Here is a 22,865-nt window from a genome sequence, read left to right on the forward strand (position 1 = left end):
AGATATAAAAACAACTTAATATAAATAACCAATTTGATAACAAAGGCAATAAGAAAAGCACTCTTGCAGCTAATTCCCAAATGCCTAGCAACATAAAAATGTTCATACATGTCTCCAAGACCAGACCAGACAAGATCTGAAAAAGAGGGGCACAGTATGTGGGGTGGGGAGTGTTTGGAGCTAGATATGATGATGACTTTGTTGCCATAATAGAGAGAGGTATGATTGTAGATTGGGATGAAGTGAGACCAGAGGCAGATCTGGAGCACGGAACACCTTTTATCAGTTTAGGTTGATACACCAACTATGCCCTTATTTGGACAGAGATAGCCTAGCTAGAGTTATCCGTGCTCTGATAACCTATAGTCTGGATTACTGCAATGCTTTATACTTGGGGCTGCCTTTGAAAATGGTCCGGAAACTTCAGCTCGTACAAAACAGGGCAACAAGATTGTTAGCAGGGACTGGCCAACGAGACCACAAAACGCCAGTCCTTTCCCAGCTTCACTGACTGCCAGTCCAGGTCCAAGCCCAATTCAAGGTGCTGGTATTAACATTCAAATCCCTCAATGGCTTGGGGCCAGGTTATTTTAAGGAATGCCTCTTCCCATATGTACCTGCTCGGACCCTAAGATCATCTTCAGGGGCCCTTCTCCGTGAGCCCCTGTCAAAGGAAGTGAGGCAGGTGGCTACCAGAAGGAGGGCCTTTTCTGCTTTGGCACCCCAGCTGTGGAATGAGCTCCCTAGAGAGGTTCACCTGGCACCTACATTATAATCTTTTTGACACCTTTTTGAAAATCTTTTTATTCTCCCGGTATTTAACATTTTACCATCTTATTTATTTATTTATTTATTACATTTTTATACCGCCCAATAGCCGAAGCTCTCTGGGCGGTTCACAAAAATTAAAATCATCATAAAACAACCAACAAGTTAAAAATACAAATACAAAATACAATATAAAAAGCACAACCAGGATAAAACCACGCAGCAAAATTGATATAAGGTTAAAATACAGAGTTAAAACAGTATAATTTAAATTTAAGTTAAAATTAAGTGTTAAAATACTGAGTGAATAAAAAGGTCTTCAGCTGGCGACGAAAGGAGTACAGTGTAGGCGCCAGGCGGACCTCTCTGGGGAGCTCATTCCACAACCGGGGTGCCACAGCGGAGAAAGCCCTCCTCCTAGTAGCCACCTGCCTCACTTCCTTTGGCAGGGGCTCACGGAGAAGGGCCCCTGTAGATGATCTTAAGGTCCGGGTAGGTACATATGGGAGGAGGCGTTCCTTCAAATAACCTGGCCCCAAACCGTTTAGGGCTTTAAATGTCAATACCAGCACTTTGAATCGGGCCCGGACCTGGACTGGCAGCCAATGAAGTTGTAAAAGGACTGGCGTAATGTGATCTCGCCAGCCAGTCCCTGTTAGTAAACGGGCTGCCCTGTTTTGTACCAGCTGAAGCTTCCGGACCATTTTCAAAGGCAGCCCCACGTATAACGCATTGCAGTAATCCAAACGAGAGGTTATCAGAGCATGGATAACTGTAGCTAGGCTATCACTGTCCAGATAAGGGCGCAGTTGGTATATCAGCCTAAGCTGATAAAAGGTGCTCTTTGCCACTGAGTTCACCTGTGCCTCAAGTGACAGTTCTGGATCGAAGAGCACCCCCAAACTACGGACCCGATCCTTTAGGGAGAGTGCAACCCCGTCCAGGACAGGGCAAACATCACCTCGCCGGACAAATGAACCACCCGCTAACAGTACCTCCGTCTTGTCTGGATTGAGTCTCAGTTTGTTAGCCCTCATCCAGTCCATTACCGTGCCCAGGCACTGGTTCAGAACAGTCACTGCCTCACCTGGGTTTGATGAAAAGGAAAGGTAGAGCTGGGTGTCATCCGCATATTGATGACACCTCAGTCCACATCTCCGGATAACCTCCCCCAGCGGCTTCATGTATATGTTAAACAGCATAGGGGATAAAATAGAGCCCTGCGGAACCCCATGGCTTAGGAGCCACGGCACAGAGCAATAATCCCCCAGCACCACCTTCTGGAATCGGCCATCCAAGTAGGAGCGGAACCACTGCAACGCAGTACCTCTAACTCCCAGTTCAGACAACCTATCCAGAAGGATACCATGGTCGATGGTATCGAAGGCCGCTGAGAGGTCCAGGAGAACCAACAGGGTCACACTCCCCCTGTCTCTCTCCCGACAGAGGTCATCCCACAGGGCGACCAAGGCAGTTTCCGTTCCAAAACCAGGCCTGAAACCCGATTGAAATGGATCTAGATAATCCGTTTCATTCAAGAGTGCCTGGAGTTGTCCTGCAACCACCCGCTCAAGCACCTTGCCCAGGAAAGGGATATTAGCCACCGGCCTGTAGTTGTTAACATCTTCCGGGTCCAGATTAGGCTTCTTCAGGAGTGGTCTAATTACCGCCTCTTTTAAAGAGGCCGGCACCACTCCCTCTCTCAAGGAGGCATTTACAACCTCCTGGACCCAGCCGGCGATCCCCTCCTTATTTGATGTAATGAGCCACGAGGGGCAAGGGGCAAGCACACAGGTGGTCGACCGGACTTGGCCAAGCACCTTGTCCACATCCTCGGGCCTCAATAACTGAAACTCATCCAATAAAACTGAGCCGGACGGCGCTCTGAACGCCTCTACTAGTGGTGCTGCATTAAGTGTGGTGTCCAATTCATGACGAATCTGAGCGACTTTATCTTCAAAGTGCCGTGCAAACTCGTCACAGCGTGCTACCGAGGGTTCAACTATCTCACGCCCTGGCCCAGAGTGTAACAGGCCACGAACCACTCGAAAAAGCTCCGCCGGACGACACCGAGAAGACGCAATGCTGGTGGAAAAGAACTGCCTCTTTGCCACCCTCACCGCCACAGAGTAGGCTCGATAGTGAGCTCTAGCCCGTGTTCGATCAGACCCAGCACGAGTTTTCCTCCACCTGCGTTCTAGCCGTCTCCCCTCTTGCTTCATCGCCCTCAGCTCAGATGTATACCAAGGAGCTGACCGGGCTCTGCTCAGAGGGAGAGGACGCTTGGGCGCGATCGTGTCAACCGCCCGAGTCATCTCTGCATTCCACAGAGCGACCTGGGCTTCGACAGGAGCACCGGCCATATCAGCAGGAAAATCCCCCAGAGCCCTCTGGAATCCATCGGAGTCCATTAGCCTCCGGGGGCGGACCATTTTAATAGGCCCCCCCACCCTTGCAGAGGGGAAAGGCCGCCGAGAGTCTAAACCTCAGTAGGAAGTGATCCGACCATGACAAGGGGGTAGATGTTAGTTCCCCCACTTCCAGATCACCATCTTCCTGTCCAGTCGAGAAAACCAGATCATCTTAGTCTTTTAAAGTTGCTGTTTTATATATATATTTAAAATCTGTCTTTTTTAATGTCTGCATTGCTGCTCCATTTTATTCTGGTTGTACTTTTATATTGTGTTTTTATATTGCAGTTTAAGTTTTATACTTTAAATCTTACTTTATAGTTTTAATTTTTCTGAACTGCCCAGAGAGCTTCAGCTATTGGGCGGTATAGAAATGCAATAAATAAAGTAAAATAAATAAATAAATCTTCTGTTCTGCCTTTGATGCCAGAAGAATTCATGAGCAGATGCTGGAGGAAAGGGTCCCTTGCAAGCCAGTGGTTTGAAATGGCTACCCTGAAGATAATTATGACATGCCTATAGGTAAGACGTTGTTCAGGAAGCTTGAAAGGAAGAAACCTGTTTTAGAATCCTGTAGCTGCCACTCTGCCTGGCACTTTTAGGTTACTGCTTCATTAGAGGCATGATTAAATTGCAACTTGCCATCTTCTCAATTGCTGAATGCAGAGTGTGTGCTTGATGGGGCGGATCCTCTACTTCACACACGACATACAACTGCTAGGGAATTTTGCCTGCAAGCACAGCATGAAGTCTGCCGGAATGAGAAATGTGGAAGGTGAGGGTATCGATGGTACATTTCACAAACATAGTGGCAGAACAGCAGGCTTGCTGGGAAATCTCGCTCAAACTCAGTGAGACTTGCTTCCAAGTAAACATTTTTACAGGGCAAACCTACCTTCTGATTCGGAGTGCTCTGATGTTGGAGCCTCCAACTATCCTAATCTCTAGCAGCACGAGCCCAGCAGGGTGGAAGAGAAGAAAGAGTGGGCTATTTCCCCCCCCCCTTCCCTTTCTTTGGGAGTTAAACCATTTCCCTAATTATTTATGCCAACGCCAGGGCTATGTTGTGGGGGGTGGGGGAGTGTATGGGGACCAGGAGAGCTTTGAATCCTAGGGATCAAAAGCTTCTCCCAGCTTCATCCATAGAATTTTATGGGGAGTCTAGATGTTGTCATCTTCAATTTGTACCCCCACCCCCTGCCTTCCCATCGCTTCTTCTGTCTTTTCTCTTACAAGAAAAAAAGTCTGGTGAGGAAGAAAAGACAGAACAGCTCCACAATGACTTTTGATTGTTAGTGCTAGCAACCCTCCATCTGGAAGCATTGAGAGACACGGATTATTCCACTACTTTATTTAAACTTAGGCTGCAATTCTATGGACACTTACTTGGGAGTAAGTCTCATTGAACTCAGTGGTGTTTACTTCTGAATAGATATGTGGGATTGTGCTGCAAGCTGTCAAATAATGGTTAAGAAGCAGATGATTAATCAGCTAAAATTTCTCTAGTCAGCGGAATACTATAATTTTTATATCTATCTATACATACAACATTTCATAATGTACTAATGCTAATATTTTACCTAATTAAATGTGAATATTAAAACATTCTTGGAATATCTCTTTGCTTCTTATGGACTGAAAAGAAAAGTCATGTCCCCTGGCAAGAACTCTGACCCACATGCAGGAAATAAGAGAACTTCTGGGAACAGGTTTAATTAGACTGACTGTGCTGGATATTGGGAAATGAAACTTGCAATGCCTTCCTTGTTACGAGAAAAGATACATCGGAAAGGGACCAAGGGAAAACCAAGGAGCAAGAGCACAGCTAATTTCCTGAAACATGCTAACGGATAATACTGGATAGCCTGCTCTTGCATTCTAGGTCACATTCTCTCCAGTGAAATGGCACATGGCCGCATTCCAAGAGTGGTGCAAGCAAACCCGAAACAAGACAGAGCCTCAAAGACATCAGCCCATGTTCCTTCTAGGATATAAATATAGAAATTTACAGCAAACCAAGCCATGCTACCAACCTTCACAGCTTAAAGGCCTTTATCAGCATTGTGCATGCATTCCAACAAGCCAATTATCGGAATCACAAGAGTCAACAACAAATTAGTCTCACTTAAAAATTCATTGATAACAAAAGAATCAATCCAGCAGACATATTCTGTAATTATATTCCATGTAATATATCTTCTAACTCTTTGCACAAAAACTATATACACATATAGTTACGCGCTGCATCTTGAAAACAAAGCTGAACAATAAGCTTGTTGTAAGCTTTATTCATTTATTTACTTAGATGTAGAGTGACTCCTAGCCCTAAAGACTCTTGATAGCTAGTAACTATCATGCATAGAAGAAATTGTTCCCTGTTCCAAAACAGTTCAGACTAGGGTAACCATATGGAAAGGAGGGCAGGGCTCCGGTATCTTTAACAGTTGTATAGAAAAGGGGATTTCCGCAGGTGTCATTTGTATGCATGCAGCTCCTGGTGAAATTCCCTCTTCATTGCAACAGTTAAAGCAGCAGGAGCCCTGCCCTCTTGACCAGATACAAGAGGGCAGGGCTTCTGCAGCTTTAACTGTTGCAATCAAGAGGGAATTTCTTCAGGTGCTGCATGCATACATCCCCTTAGATACAGGAGACCTGTCCTCCTTTCCATATGGTCACCCTAGTTTAGACACCAAATCAGGGTTAAACTACACGTATGGTTCAACCCTGCATGCACCTTACAAAGAAAAACAAAAGCTCCAAACAAAACATGGCATCATCTGTCTTAACCACATCTCTCACTCTTGTGCAGATGCAAATAAATTGATGGGGAAACTGAATATATGTTTTATCAGATTTGCATTTTTGTTTGTGCATAACAGCTGTGTAAAGCCCATAGAATGAGAGACTCTGATTAAGAGAGATGAAGTAAAAAAAATTGGTTTGGAGCTTTAGTTTTGTTTTGGATCCACCAGTTGTTCAAAACTAGTGCGACCATCATTAGGCATGGTAGACATTCAGAGCAACAAATAAAATACTCTTTTTTTTTTACATTTCCAGGATGTCAGTTGCTGACTCAGTATTTTGCTTTATGACAAAAAATCAACTCTAAGAACAAGCAACTCTTTTATGTTCAAAGCAGAGGTTTGCAGTATTTGTAACTGCTAGTTGTATTACTTCCCCCATCCTGAGTCTCTACAGCATTACAAAGGATTCACAATTAAATTCACATACAGCTCATCTTTCTCCAAGTTTCATTACCAACACTGGGCTCTGGGTGTGTTTGTAAAAGGTGGCTAAACCTAGCCTAAACTGACAGTTCCGTACCAACATCACAACCTACTTCAGTTATAGAACTCACATGATGAATTCTTGCTTTGTGATCTTGTGTACTGAGCTGATTTGAGCTGTGATTTCCAAGAAAATGATGGACACATTCAAAGTGAGCAGTGAACAAAGTCACAAGAAATATGATTAATATGGAAGAGATAAAGAAAAACAAGGAACAGGTAGTGTCACAAGAAATCCAAGTCTTCGCAATATGAGAGGGAAGCAAGGCTTGGGCTCATGCATACCTTAGCACACCTGTCTCACCTCTTTCCCTGACCCCATCTCCCCAAATCTCTCTATCTTTTCCCTTCTTTCAATCTTGGTACAAGGAGATGCCAGATCCAAGAAGAATCTCATATTTTTCCAATTCATACATTACACATGGAAATTATGGTGGGGCAAGTTGTGGAGGAGGTGTGCATGAATAAGACCCATGTGAAGTCTTGTAAAACCCCAGAACACAGGCATGGAGCTGTATGCATGCAAGTGGAGATCTTATCCACTCACATTTTCTTAAGGGTGCAGAAGCTTTGATATACAGACAAGCTCTCCTGCCTGAAAAGAAGAAGGAAGCCAATACATTGTTCCTGAGAATGTGTATCTAGATTTTCCATTAAAATGAATTGGACAGCCCATACCCCGTACGCTCACAGAAGCACACCTTGGCCTCATTATCAGGGTGACTAAACCTTCTTCCATCTAACAATGATTCCTTTTTTAACACTGCTACCAAGCAAATGACTCAACAGTCTAGAAATCTCTCTCCAGCAAAGAGAAAGACAGCATTGGATCCCTGTTAATCGGGGTTAACAAATCAGCAGCATGGGAGATGTAAGAAAATACAACCATGTGGAGGTTGCTTCACAAGGGAAGTTATTTGTGTAAGATGAAGAGACGCTATGATGGTACATTGAAAATCACTGGAGCCACACGCAGAGCTGCTTTATACAAATAGCTTGCACATGGAACAGTCTCCATATGGTTGCATTTTCATTTCCAAACCACTATGTCAGAACCAGGAGCAAGGAAGGGGATACCAGCTTGACTCCTCCAGTTCTGATGCATCACAGAAAGAAAGGGGCTTTTGGCTACAGCATCAGGTGATGCTACATTTAAATCAATGCAGAACAGCCAGGATCCAACATCACTTCTTGCTGGGCTGAGATTTCTCTCTGACCGAGCCCATTGGGTTATGTTGAGGAAGGAACAAAACACTTCTCTTTGCTCTCTGCAGAAACACAGAGAACAGGATCCTTTCTACATAATAATCAGTACATCAAACACACACTTCAATGTGGGGGAAAGCTTGCTTACCTTGAAGGCGACTATGCAATGTAGACCAAGCAGCAGCATCACCATTGCCAAGAGAACTGTGGCAAAATTTCTCACATCCCAAATGGATTCAACCAAAGGGATGCTCCCAACCTGCCAGTCATAGCACAGAGTAACTGGAGCCAGCAGAAGCCAGGCATTGAAGGCCAGGAGGTAGGAATAAGTGAGAAACCTGCAAAAGGAAATATGAAGTTCAACAACTAGCATATTGCTCAAGGAAAAAGCAGGCTTCCGTTTTCCAATGCATTCTGAATTGTCATCAGTAGGTGGAAAGCATGCTGTTGCACCTAGGGCCAAGTCTGATTTGTGGGGGAGAAGAATCAGTTTAAAAAAAAACAAGGAGGGAGAAAACACAGATCTCTGAAGGAATTTCCACAGTTGTAGACATATTCCCATCTTGCATTAGAAATGGTTTCTTACTGTCATATATAGGGATGGGTGAGAATGCTGGTTGTTTTTTTAAAATACAGACCAATCAAAAATTTGCACATTTCTTCATCAACTAGAAGGAAAGAACTTGCTATTTAAAACATTCAAATGTGGGAGAAAGCGAAACTGACAGATTTGCCTATCCAGCGCTTAGTTCTTAAAAGCCTGGGTTTGAATCCCTGCGTAAACACCATTACAATCATAACACTAAAATTACACATCAAAAAAACCCACTAGAACAGATCAAACACTTGGTTGTATCCCCAAAGCCTGTACAAATAATACAAATTTAGCTGGGCCTGAACGACAACAGTATTGTGGAAAGCTGAATATCTCCTAGAAGGGAGTTCCATAGAGAAGGTTCTGCCACGTGTGGTGGTCCCATGGGCCACATTCTTCTCTGCATCATTTAGTAGGTGCCTTTGCTGAACAAAGTCTCCTAATAGGAAGGGGGAGTAATATTTTGATCGCACTGCTTCTCCTACACATAGCAGGAGATAGCAGCAACTTCTGTCTTTAAAAGTAAGTCAGACAAACTGGGGTGTGTTTTTTTCACGCGAAGAAGGCTAAAAGGGGCAGAAGGCAGACGTCGTGGTGGGAGGGACCCGCAAAAATCCATGAGTGCCCAGTAACAAGCGTGCAATAAAACACTCGTCTGACAGAGCTCAGAGAGAGAGGAAAAACCAAACACAGTGCAGCAAGGAAAGGAGGCCATCTCCCAGAAGACTCAAAGTTTGCAAGTGCAGTATATAATTAGAACTGCTTCCCCCAACTTGGTGCCCTCCAGATGTGTTGGACTACAAGTCCCATCATGGCCAACTGGGGGATGCTGGGAGTTTTAGTCCAACACATCTAGAGATCACCAGGTTGGGAAACGCTGGATTTGAGCATGGACTAGGAACAGGGGAGATTTGGTTTCAAATCCATGCATGGCCATGACACTTGACCCCATCACTGTTTCTCAGCTTAACCTAGCTTACAAGGTTGATGCAAGGATAAAGTGGGGGGAGACACTATGTTGAGCTTTTTGCAGGAAAGGCAAGATATAAATATAATAAATAAGTGTCTGATCACCAGGGCCAATATACAGAAATGTTGGTCGTTGGATTCTGCCTGTGGCTCCCCATACCTGACCCAGAATTTGGTAGAAGTATTATTTATTTATTTAAAACATTTGTATCCCACCCTATTAGGATCTCAGGGCGGCGTACAGATAAAAACATACAGTATAAAACAATAAATATACACAGCTAAAAACAAATTAAACCATGAACCAAGTTAAACCAATCTATAATTTAAAAGCAGTAAAAACAATTAAAACAGTTAAAACAATGTGCCATCTTAGTGAATTTAACCATCAAAGGCTTTGTTAAAAAGTCATGTTTTTACTTTCGATATGAATGGAGCTTCCAAATGTTCATCATAAAAGTATAATGAAAACAAACCAACAAATAAAAACTGCATTACAGAAGCAGAGCAGTAACTGCTGAAAACCAACTTTCCCATAGTGGAAGCTCCATTCATGTCGAAAGCCAAGAGAAAGCCAAGATAAATCCCAATATGATACCCAGCCATTGGGGGCCGGAGATACCAATGTGGGAAACCCAGGTGAAGCAAAGCCTTCCCATGAGATAAGAGCTTGCAACGTAAGGAAGGCAAAATGGAAGTGGCCCATGGAAAAGCAGACAGCATAGCTGCTAGTCTTGCAACTGCTCTTGTGAACTATATATGCAGGCAGGCTAAATAGTATGTGCTGAGCCGACCCTCATCTCACCATGTGCGAACATTCATGAGGATGGCCGATATACTGATTAGCTCAGCTCTTTATACATCTTAGGGATTTGACAGAAATGATACATCACAACAAACAACAGGAACGCCAACCAAGTGGCTTGAAATTGTTCTGTTCTTTCTTGGCACCTCTTAGGCTCCTTCCGACCATGCTGCCAACGGCTGTGCATTGTTTTTTTTTCCAAACTCTAAAACACTCATCACATGCTGAGCATAGTTGGCTGGTTCAAATCTCGGCTCATCACAACAGAAAATCTCTTGGCCATTTTTGCTTGTTGTCAAATACTGAACGCTCTCATTAAATTTGCACGGTTAAGAAAGCATTCGCCAAACATCGTGGTGGGACCAAAGAGAGCACTTATTGATTCGCCGCAAGCTTCTCTGAAAAGGCTCTGATTCCATCTGTGACAGCTTTTAAAATACAAACAATTTGGATCGCCTTCCCGTTTTAATAGCCTTGAATAACGGCTTGTCGTTTGTATACACCACAAAGCTAAGAGTGGCTATGACAGCGGGCACTCAACTTGGGGCCAAAGAATAAACTGTAGTTTTTGTTCTGCTTTTTAAGTAATCAGCAGCATTATATGGTGCCTTTTATCAGTAACTCTCAAAATGCTTTGCAAAAGATATCAAGGTCTTGAAAAAACCCTTCAGAGCTAATGCCATTAATCTTCTTTTTTTAAAAAAGCAGTAAGCTACACCAGTTATTTCTATGAAGTATCACTTAAATGGTACCTTTTAGCATCTTGGTGCAAGGCGGGTGAGCATCCAAGATGTTCACAAAAAGTGAGAGGTCTCAGGATAAAGTAGAAAAATGTATTGTACAAAAGCACAATGCGCTTTGGCCTCTTGTTTGTTTGTTTTAAAAAACCAATTGTCTCGCCATCACAAGACAATTTGTTGTTAATAATTTCTGCAGACATTGTAATAACCCCCTGAAGAAGGTCTCAAAAAACCAAGAGGCTGAAACGTGTCGAGCTTTTATACAATTAACTTTTCTATAGTATCCTGAGACTTCTCTCCCTTTTTGTGTATCTTTTAGCATCCAAAATACTTTGCGATTTAGCCTCCCAAAAAACTGCTGAAGGTGGGAAGTAGAGGAGCTAGTAAGTCAGTAGCTACACTAGACTTTCAGGTTCTCGGGCAGAGAAATTTCCCACCACTGCTACCTCGTTCATTTAGCTCAGGAGTCAGCAACTTGGGCCCTCCTGATATTTTGGCCTACAACTCAAATCATCCTTCACCATTAGGTATGCTGGCTAGGGCTGATGGGAGTTGTAGGCCAAAACATCTGGAGGAATACAAGTTGCCAGCCCCTGTTTCAGCCCAACCTTCCCTAACCTGGTGACCAATGACTATGCTGGCAGGTGGTGATGGGAGTTGTAGTCCATACATTTGGAGGGCACCAGCTGGGAGAAGGCTGATTTATAGTAAATGTTCATTTAGCTGGACATTTATTATGTATTTTAATAAACCTAAACATAAGTTGTATTTAAATATCTTTTTCTTTACAAATAAAGTTTTCAATATTGTTTTGTTATTTTAACCACACTTTCTCGGTCTTAGTGGTTGCTGTAGACTGGTGATATACACTCACACACAAAAATAAATAAAAAGGTTTACATTTTCCGCATACATTTTTTTTAAAAAAAGAAGAGGGTGGTGGCAGTAAAACAGAAGTTGTGGATAGCATCACTGAAGATAGTGACGCCACAGTACTCTTAACCATTTGAGTTAATAAATCCAATAATTGTAAGTATTTGTTCCATTCCTTCTAATGAACATCTACTCTTTGAATAACTGAGGCCAAAAGTGCTTGTAAGTCAAAGGGCCAAAGAGAGCTTTGCATTTTTTTTAAAAAAAATATTTTGCAGAATACTTTGTCACAAATATTTAAAATTATTTCTTTCTAATGCGTGGGGAAATGGTTTACTGGTGCCAAAGAATCTATATTTCTACTCCTAGATGAGAACATTTAAGAGAATGAAGTTTTGAAACAGTTAGCCCTTTATAGCATAAAAAGAATGCCAAAGATACTCTTTTGGAGTGGTTGCTTTCACACCTAATGATAAGCAAAAAGATCTACCTTATTAAACCACAATGTGAATGAGCAGCACAAACCAGCTTTAAACCAAGCATTGTTATTGCCTTCCAAATCTTGGCCTGTTTGCACGCAATCAACCATAATCCCAGGTTTGAATGTCATGTTAAACCAGCTTTCCACAAGCTGATATCCTCCAGTTTTGTTGGACTTCAACTCCATCACTTCCTGCCAGCCAAAGCTATCCATGGATGGTTGGTTTACCCACTCACACAAAGTGGGCACGATTGGGTTGTGTTCACTAGCTCAGTGCTCGTTCACATTGTGGTTTAATAAGATGGAATTCATGGCTTATCGTTACATGCAAACATAGCAATCCTGTTTATCACTCTCTATAACTGAGAAAATGAGTCAGTTATAATATTTCAGTCCAATCTTATGCATGTTTCCTCCGAAGTAATTTCCACTGTGGTCAGTGAGACTCTTTCACTAGAAATGAATTTGGAATTGCAGCTTTGAACTAAGTGGGATTTACTTCAGAGCAAGCATGCATAAGATTTAGCCTGGTCTATAAGCAAGTGACAGAAGTAGCCCTGGTACCACCACCACCACCACTACTACTACTACTACTACTACTACTACTACTTCTTCTTCTTCTTCTTCTTCTTCTTCTTCTTCTTCTTCTTCTTCTTCTTCTTCTTCTTCTTCTTCTTCTTCTTCTTCTTCTTCTTCTTCTTCTTCTTCCATTTAAATGCCTGGAGCACATTATACTCTTCTTGAGGATACATCACCCTATATGGGCTTTCCTTGAGTGATCCTTGCCAGTGATAACCTATACTTAGCATGTGGATCCCCACATAAACACTCACAATGGGAAACACTTGGCATGGATATGTCATTTTGAGTAGCATATCAACAGGGGCTGTAAGATGTGCTCTGGCCCATGAACCATGGTAGTGATACCATTCTGCATACCAGTGTTCTTTAATCTATCCAGACACTGCCCACTTCTTCCTCTAACATGGACCCATCTTTGAAATCAGTCATCTTTTATATTATGTTTACCTTTACTACTGGGGTGGCAAACCTGTGGCCCTACAGATTTTGTTGGACTCCCAACTCCCATCATCCCCAACCAGTGTGGCCAATGCCTGTGGATGATAGGAGCTGTAATCCAACAACATCTGAAGAGTCATGGATTCCTCATCCTTGCTTTACTATATCTGTCCTTCACACTCTGTCCATCTTTTTCGTTTTCCCCCCTTATCTTCGCCAGTATTCCTCCCCTCTCACATCATGGCATTGCTGGTACATAACCACAGCACTGTCTTGGGTTGCGACCACTAACAAGTCTTGGGCCACATGAGGTCTGTATACCACCAACCACCTCTGGCCAAATGAGGGAACTATAGGGAAACCAGCCAGACTGGCAAGGCAGGTCTTAAGAGGAAGACACCAGAATGGATCATATGGTAATAGCACTGCTTGACCTTTATAAAAGCTTCCAGGTCAGGCTGGCTCACTGGTCTGAGCAAGAGATGCTTGAGTAATGTGATCTTTGTGAATTTCGGTGTGAACTGATGTGATTCCCATCTCCCAGGTGGATGTACTGATCAGAACATAATTATCCTTTTCTTAAAACACACACATTCATGTAGAAACAGGGCAGAATGAAGTTATGAATGAATACACATGAGATTAACATGGATTGGTAATAGACTGCATTGTCCATCCCTACTCTGAATGAGGACTTTGCTACTGCAACAGGCCACCTGACAGAAGTCCAATACCCACCAGTTGAGCTATCCATGTGTGCTCTCTCTCTCTCTCTCTCGTTCTCTCTCTCTCAAAAGAAAGTGTTATGGTTATCTTCTTGAAATTATTCAGCTGACAAAAAGACAAGTATGCGAAGCAATACAGAGACCGGGAAGGTTTTGCCGCATGGATGGGCTGCCTGATAGCAGTGCCTCAGAGTAAACAAACCAATACAGCAGAGATATCGAGCCCATAAATAACAGCACCTGGTTATAATTGCAGCCACATATGTTTTACAACATTATTATGAAGTGCCTTGTCAAGCACATTTGATTTAGAGCCGTGCAAAAGATGGAAAGAGCCCCAAGCTAAAACAGCTTCAGCTGTAAATACCGAAGTGAAAAACTGTTACTCCTAATGAAGGGCATTAATAACATCCTTCCAGCATTTAGGAAGACTTAAAATTCTGCAGATTATCCAAGGAAGCACACACACAGGTCTTTAAAAAGGAAATATTAATGGGCTACAAAACCTACCCCATGCTGTTCTTTTCCATCCCACCCGCTTACATGACCCCTGAGAACACTTGTTTTTCCTTCTCCAGACTTCAGGTTTAATCTGTTGCAGAGACAAAAGACCTGTTGGCCTGTCTTCCAGGCAGCTCTCTTCCAGGTGGCTTCTATACTACAGCATCTCTCCCACTTTTATTTATTAATTTATTTATTTACTTTGTTCTTCTTAGGGATAAACCTTGGTGTCCAGGCATTAGGCTCTCCAGGCTAAAAGAGTATTGAAGGGTTCATATGGGCAATGCAGTCTCCCCAAGACAAGAGACTCCCATTGAGTTCTATGCATTAGCATGACCACCATTCAAGGGAAAAAAGGACAATCCGTGAACAGCTTCCACAGAAAGCCAATTGAAAATGTGGTGCTCGTTTTGCAATATTTTCTGCTTCAGACTAGCTTCTCTAGCCTTTCAGAGAAATTGCCTAATTTAAATGAGGGCTCTGCAGGACCACAGATCTCTTTTGTACTACAGCTCTTCAGGAGAAGCATCCTGGGGCTATTTGACAAGATCAGCCACCGCATTTACCCAAGCTTTTGATATGGTGATGATTATCTTTTGACCCTGGGCAGCTTTCTGAAGCTGAAAGAGTTCCTACTCCTGATAATGAATCTTGAGCTATGGCCAGCACCTAGCTTAACAATTTAGAGCAAGTGAAATAGTCGGGAAGTAAAACCCTAAAGATTTGCTGCTGTCTTCTAAGGTCGTAATTTCTGTGTTCTCCTGTGTATTTTGAAATAAATGTTTTCTATTTTAAGGTTACCAATTTCTACCGTGGACTAATTGTGGAAACATTGTTTATCCTACAATTTCCTCTTTGGCTAGCTGCAACAGCATTTCATGAGCTAACCTCCTTCAAGTGAGAACAAGTGAGATAATGCTGCGCATGCTACTCTCAATTCTATGGAGAAAGGGCAGGTTACAAATTGGGCAAATGAATAGCATAAAATATACTATTTTTAATTTTTGTGAAGCAGCTATGGGGCGGTATAGAAATAATTAATGAAATGAAATATAGGCTTACATGCCCAAGACCCATCTTGAACTTTAAGCACTTTGTTAAGTATTTGTCCAAGATTAGGATCACTTATGCATGTCTTGGAGGATGCCCATAATTTGAAGACTCTTAATATTCAAGCATGAATGCTAAGAGATTAAGCTGAATTTAGTGAATTCCCAAAAGTAGGTTTTCTATTTCCTTACTTTTCAGACATTCACAACCAAATGCGGACGATCACATTTAGGGGACTGTCAAAATATACCAATGAACAAATGAATTTTCAGACATTTCTAACATTCATCTGGAGTTGGCAGTGCTCACATGCGAATGTCAATTATTTACCAGGTTTTAGATATTCTTTGAAACATATACACTGGAATGATTTTATAGATTTGCATCTGCCTAATTCCACAGATATTAAAGGATTTCTAAGTAAGTTTGATCACTGCAATTTTCAAGGAGGAAAGCAATGAAGATTATGGGGTAGACTGCTTCACGTTAAGCGCTAGGGTGGCATCAGTCTAAATGTAAGAGGCTCCTGGTACTGTACCTTGTAAGAAGATATGGCGAGAATGAAGCTGGATTGTCCTGCTCTGAAAACGCTGGCATGGAACCTCCCATTATCCAGAGACGAAAATACAAAAGTAGGATCACCTTCAGAAAAGAAAAGAAAGCATCGGGGTTATTACTAGAGAGGCACGCAATTGTTTATAGCCAGCAAACTGGGGTGGCGTGGAGGTGGGGGTATTAAATACTTGATTTCCACAAGCTTCCTCAGAGGGTTTTCACTGTCAGCTGATAAGCAGAGCTGATCTTACCATTAGGCAGTCACCTCAGGCAGATGACTTCGGTTATCACAAAAAGCATAAAAGCATAATTTAATTTATTATTATTGTATTTCTACAGCTAGGGAGAAGACCTGCTTGTGGTTTTTTCCATGCTGGTGCCAAGATTACTTGGCTGGTCTAGTAATTGTACCTTGACTGGGGGATAGAGTGCTTCCCTGCCACAAGCTGCACAATATCTTGGGCCAGCCCTCCTGATAAGCCATTTTTCTGACCCAGCATGGTAATTCTTATTATGTTCATTATTACTCATTAGTAGAGTAAGATACTACTATATTAGCTTGCTCTTGAAACTGAGAAGTTACTCTTTGAATATAATTCATCTGAACAAACTAAAGGGAAAAATAATATATTTTGTAGTCATACTTACATAGGTAAGTACCAAGGCAGCCCTCTTTAAAAAAGGTCTTGTAGTATACAAGAACTTCTGTTTGTTACTTTTGGTCATGTAACTGAAAGGCAAGAAGAAGAAGAAGAAGAAGAAGAAGAAGAAGAAGAAGAAGAAGAAGAAGAAGAAGAAGAAGAAGAAGATTAAAGTGGTTGTCAGTGGAAACCAATCTTTTAGAACTAGAAGTGGGTGAAGGTAAATTAATTACATTTATACACTGTCTTTCTACTCATGCATTGAAGGTGTTCAGTTTAAAATAATTTTTGTGAACCGCCCAGAGAGCTTCAGCTATTGGGCGGTATAAAAATGTAATAAATAAATAAATAAATAAATAAATAAAGGTTTTTAATTTATAATATGAAAGAAAAAAGGTACATGGAAAAATCAGCAAATTAAAGTACCAGAGCGCCGTACCAAAGGTACTTAGGCAGATGTCTACAAAAGAGAGGGTCTTTCTGGTGACCCATTCTGGTGCCCCATTTATGGAATGCCCTTCCCAAGAAGTCTCACCTAGCACCAAAACTGTTATCTTATCAGCACCAGGCAAAGAGTTTTCTTGTCTCCCAAACATTTGAAAGATTTTAGTTTTAGATTGTTATCTCTGTTTTTATACAACTATATCATCATTTTGTATTTCATTGTATTCTTTCATATGGTATTTTATTCTTTTATCTGCGTCTAATCATCACACAGAACGTTTGTTATTGGTCAGATTAAAACTACAGTATATAAATAACCACAGCATGAGACAGTTCTGAGAGAGGTTAGGAGCCAAACAGCTATTGGTCCCAGCCAGGCCAGTAGAAGGGGCCTCTGCTGTCTCACCTCTCCCTCTGATGCAAAGCATATCTCAGAAGAACTGCATCTTTAGACATGGCCACCACACATGTAGGGATGATCTATTTTTTAAAATTGTGTATACTGCATGGCCTGGGGTTCTAGATTTTTACTCCATGAACAGAAGAAGAGACACTCACAGCACAACTCCTTTCATGAGCAGAACGCTCCTTCAGCATCTGGAAACTCTTTTTGTTCATGAAATGAAAGCTTTGGATCCACGCCATGATGCCTCCACTGCCTCTGTTCCACTTACCCATCATTAAAAATGATGTATGGATCATTGGGTTGTAAAAATTTAAGGTGTTTGGTCTCTGCTACTCAATTTCTGAGGCAAAGGGGAACACTATGTTATGCCTCTATCACATTCACCCAACTAGTCAGGCAATTAAAGGCAAAACGTTGGTTTAGAAGTCCCAACAATAAAAGAGAAGAGGTTACAACATTTTTCAGTGTAAAAGAAAAATGTCAAAGAGTCTTTTGATCAGCATTTTTATGGCAGACAGCAAGCAACTTTAACAACCCTTAACTTGTGAAGAAAAGCTCTCCATGCCAACAAAGCAAGATAGACAAAGCCCACATGAGGTGGGTTTAAAATTTAAACAGCAAAACAGAACATGAGGGGGGTGGATGTGGATGTGTTCCAGAAAATGCGTCGTCTAATTAAAACAATCTTATGAATGTCATGTCAAGGAAAATAATAAAATGAGCCACATATCACAGAGAAAGCTACATTATCACAGACCCTTTACATCTATTTATTAATAAAAATCACTATTTGATTTTGGCATCTAATTTAGATGCCAAACTAAACTAAAAAGAGTCTAATCCTGCAAGGTCCAAAATTCCCCAAACTCCCATTGATATCAAACAGGTGACAACTCCCCACTTTAAAAGGCAAGTCAAATGGTTCTCAACATTTCACCTTGGCCTTGATGTGCAGTTGCTAAAGGGAACAAAGAGTTGATTTAATTAACCCGAGAATGGGCCCTCACTACCTCCTGTTTTCTGCTTATCTAATAGACCAGAAGAAGAAAGAGATTCTATAAAACCTTCTTTTAATTTCAATGAGATTTTTGATAAAAAAAAAAAGAACCTTGCTCCTTAAGAAAACCAACTTACTACAGGAAAAAGGAAAGGAACCTCTCGTGCAAAGCACTTGAGTCATTACTGACTCCTAGAGGGACACCTGCTTTCGCTGACGTTTTCTTGGCAGACTTTGTAGCGGGGTGGTTTGCCATTGCCTTCCCCAGTCACAGTTACCTTTCCTCCAGCTAGCTGGGTACTCATTTTACCGACCTCGGAAGTATGGAAAGCTGAGTCAACCTGAGCCAGCTGCCTGAGAACCAGCTTCCGCTGGGATCGAACTCAGGCCGTGAGGAGAGTTTCAGCTGCAGTAACTGCCGCTTACCACTCTGCGCCACACTTACTACAAGAACCCCATAAATAGCAGAACACTGGCAGTATGTCATCTTCTCCAATTAACTATGTAAGGGCAAAAACAGACATTACTTTAAATGTGTAACTAGCAGCTATGTCTTTTTTTAATTTTTACTCTAGAGTAAGCACAGGGACCCCAATCTGGGGTGTGTGTGCTTTGAGGGTGTAATATTTGGATCAGGGACCTTGCACCTACTCTAGAGTAAAAATGAAAACAAGACAGCTGCTAGACACACATTTAAAGAAATGTCATGTGAACCATTCCTAACCATGGTGAGTACATAACCACGGTTTAAACATGCTCGCTTATCATTTGCTGCAAAAGGGTTAGTGCCTAACCATGGCTTAGCATGTTGTTTGAACAGGCCCAATGCATTAAAATCACAGATTGTTTGGTGGTTTCCCAGCTTTTGTGCAGGTTTCTTCCCAATCTTAGACAGTTGAAATCCCTCTCTTAAGGCTTAGTTACTGGCAGTAAAACTTGGTATTTATTTATTTCCCCCCTTTGCCTTAAGCGCTGCCCACCACTGGGATCTGGCCCTTGAAAGCTTCTCTGAAATGGAATTTGGCTCTCGGGCTGAACAAGGTTCTGCAACCCTGCCTTAGACTGAAAGTTTTCTCCACTCACAAAGAGGAACAGGATATGTAACGATGGCCAGTGTAATTGGCAAGCAGTATGAAGCATCTAGGTTTGCTAGGCTTGTATCAATACTAAGAACCTGGCATTCTGCTCTTGCCTCTTCAACAAAGTAGTATTTTTGTCTGTTTGCACAGGCTTCAGCATGTAGAAACGGACCAGCTGGGGCTCCGGCCTGGTCCCTGAGACTCCCTTAGCTCTAATTCCGTGAAAATGCCAGAGTCAGTGTTACAAAAATATTTAGCTGCTCACCATAACTACATAGTAAACACTTCTAAAATATATCTCTCACTGAGGCACATAAAAGAACTTTTTTTAAAAAAAAAAAAAGCTGAAGAAGACAGGAAGGGACACCACCTCTTAGGGCTGGGCAAACGTATTTGTATAGAGGCTATTTTGTTTTACTCTGCTTCCACGCTAGTTTCCCCATAAGTCATTTATGATTTTTTTTACACTTTCTTTTCTAAAAAGTCTTTCAGGGATACACCATAATCACAACAGCAAACACAGAAATGTTTTAGAAAGCAAGGAATTCTTTCATATAACCATCTCTCTCTCATATATATATATACACACACACACACACACACACAAACAGTTCAAATGGAGGCCAAGAGAGATCTGGCAGCTGTGATTTCCTGAAAAGGAGAGCTCATCACAAAATGACATCACTTCTGCACTAAGGCCTTATTATAACCAAAGACAGCAGGGTAGGTGGCCCAATAAAACTCAAGACCATGCGGGTTTACGGTGGTGTTAAAAGTTGCTGGTACCAGATGGAGTTGTGCGAATCAAAACAAACCCCTCAGAAGACCAGACAGCTTGTCTTTGTTAAGAAGAAAAACTAAGGGGCCCAATTCATATAAGCACAAGAGAGGGGCTTGATGGCTACTTGAAATCAGTGGTGAGGTAATTTTAGCCTCTGGACTTTATATTCTTACTGGGGGGGGGGGGATGCTCTTGAGACAGTAACACGCATTGTATCAAAACGCGTTTAGCCAGTCCTGCTGGATGGTGGTGCTGGTGGGCTCCTGTTCATTCTGCTGAATGGGGCCATTGACCTCTGCCCCAAAGTCCTACCCTGATGGAACCATAGTTTGAAATGCAACCACATGGAGGCCTGCTTCACATGGCAAGCCATTTGTCTGTAACAGCTGACAGACATGGGCCTACATACTTCAGAGAGCTTCTCTACCTCAATGAACGGCTGCCAGTTACGTAGAGCTGTACTCAATATAACACTGCTTAAGGTGATAGTGTCATCAGAAGGAAAGGACGGCTTTTTTTCAATAGTAGCCCTGTAGAATTGAGGCTTTGGAACAAGTTTCCTGAGGTAGTCTTGACACTGAGACTTTTTGATGAGGTTCAGCAGACTGCAAAGGCCAAATGTTTAGGCCAAATTTTCGTGATTAAAAACTGAGCTGATTTTTCCTTGTGAAATATTATGATGGGGTTTAATTGAATGTGATTTGATAGGTTTTGCTTGAACAAGTGTAATTTAGCCACTTCAAACTGTAGGAGAGGCAGGATTTAAAAAATAGGTTTAAAGAATATGGCTCCATCTATTTTCAGTACAGCACAGAAAAACACACAGAAACATGCTTTTTGTTTCTATCCAGATTTTTTTAATAAAAAATTGGAGATCTCCATAGCGAACCATGACATTACCCAGCTAACCACATGTGGCAACTGACTGCTATTGTTATTCAACATTTATACAGGATTTTAATTAAAATATAAAAACATAAGGCAATCAAGCTACCCATGAAGTCTATCATTCCACAATGGTCAACCAGATACCTCCATAAGCAGGGCATAAAGGTCTACCCTGCTATAGGTCCCCAGCAATTGGTATCCAACAGCATGTGGCCGCTAACATTGAAGTTCCACCTAGCCACAATTGTTTATACCAACGAATAGAGCTATCCTCCATAAATTTGTCTAATCTCCCTTCCCCTCTATACTTGTATACCACCCTTCATACAAATATATGCCAGGGTGATTCACAATACAAAAATGCACCATGCATACTCATATATATACCGTATTTCTTCGATTGTAAGACGCCATCGATTGTAAGACGCACACTAATTCCAGTACCACCAACAGAAAAAAAAAGCTTTGATTCTAAGAATAATAATCACACCCGCGATTCTAAGACGCACCCCGTTTTTAGAGATGTTTATATGGGGGGAAAAGTGCATCTTAGAATCGAAGACATACTGTAGATCAGAAAATTTTGAGAAATAGGCTTGAATTGACTTTTTGTTTACCCAAGTATTAGAAAAATCTCTCTGTAAAAATTATATTCAGATCCTGGTATGTTTTGCCTTGTTTGTGGTCATCATTGTACTATCATGACCCCTGGCCCAAGGACTTTTCAGTGCACAGCAAAGGACTCTGATGAGGACAAAGCTCAGGCTGCTTCCTCAGAGGACGTATCATCAGTATCATTCAAGACCCTCCTGTCCAGAGGGTACATAGGAACATAGTCAGACCACTGGTCCATCTAGCCCAGTGTTGTAGACATTGATTGGCAGCAGCACTCCAGGGTTTCAGGCAGAATTCTTTCCTTGTCCTATCTGGAGAAGCCAAGGATCGGACCTGGGGCACTCTGCATGCAAAGCATGTGCTCTACCACACTGAGCTATGCCCCCTCTTTCCACCACCTTTTGAGTTATGGACAGAACTTACTCCTCCCTAGCCTCACAGAAGTCTCCCTAGCCTCACAGAAATCAAGTGAGAGCATTTTAACAGACCAGTTAAGCTCCACCATAGGGAGCACATTGGTGTTAACTACCCTATAGGTCTTATCAGCCTACATTAAAAAGTAGCTCTTTTCAGTAGCTCCCTGCTGAGACAACATCCTTCTATAGTTGTTGGTTGATGAGCAAAAAGGCGAATGTCACGGCATTCCTATATGCTGTTAGAGTTCTGTGTAGTTTGGCTTAATCAGCAGCTTCATAGTTAATTAAGGCCTTTTCACATGGCCTGCTTAACTGATTCCATACAAGTACAGCTCCATATGTCAACAACTGTAGCATGCTAAGCCTTTGCCCAATTACCTCATGAAGTGAAATAGATAAGGGAACTGTTCCTAGATTTTCACAGAAGAACTAAGAAACTCCCCCTCTGGAACACTGAGGGCCTGGTCTCAGAAAAGGGGTGATTGATTTCCCAGCCTGTGATGCTTCAAGCCCCTTTAGTAAAGAGAAGCCCCCTTCTCCTAAATGTGCATGTGTTGTCCTGTGAGCTCCTGAGAGATGGGAGAGGCGTTGCCTGTCAGCTCATGAGCTGGA

General features: G+C 42.0%; 1 protein-coding gene across 2 annotated transcripts in view; it reads right to left on the bottom strand.

Moving 5' to 3' along the window:
• TMTC1 (transmembrane O-mannosyltransferase targeting cadherins 1) overlaps positions 1–22,865 on the bottom strand; it is a 183,591-nt gene that overhangs the window by 93,984 nt on the left and 66,742 nt on the right. The window contains exons 6-8 of one of the 2 annotated variants that reach the window (XM_063134965.1): positions 16,635–16,716; positions 15,970–16,073; positions 7,821–8,010 (exon numbers count right to left, since the gene is read on the bottom strand). In XM_063134965.1, coding sequence (XP_062991035.1) covers positions 7,821–8,010; positions 15,970–16,073; positions 16,635–16,716 — 376 coding nt within the window. The remainder of the gene's footprint in view (positions 1–7,820; positions 8,011–15,969; positions 16,074–16,634; positions 16,717–22,865) is intronic. The other variant, XM_063134964.1, reaches the window with a different exon arrangement.

The sequence above is a fragment of the Elgaria multicarinata genome, chromosome 9 (genome assembly GCF_023053635.1).
Source record: "Elgaria multicarinata webbii isolate HBS135686 ecotype San Diego chromosome 9, rElgMul1.1.pri, whole genome shotgun sequence".
NCBI classification, from domain to species: Eukaryota; Metazoa; Chordata; class Lepidosauria; order Squamata; family Anguidae; genus Elgaria; species Elgaria multicarinata.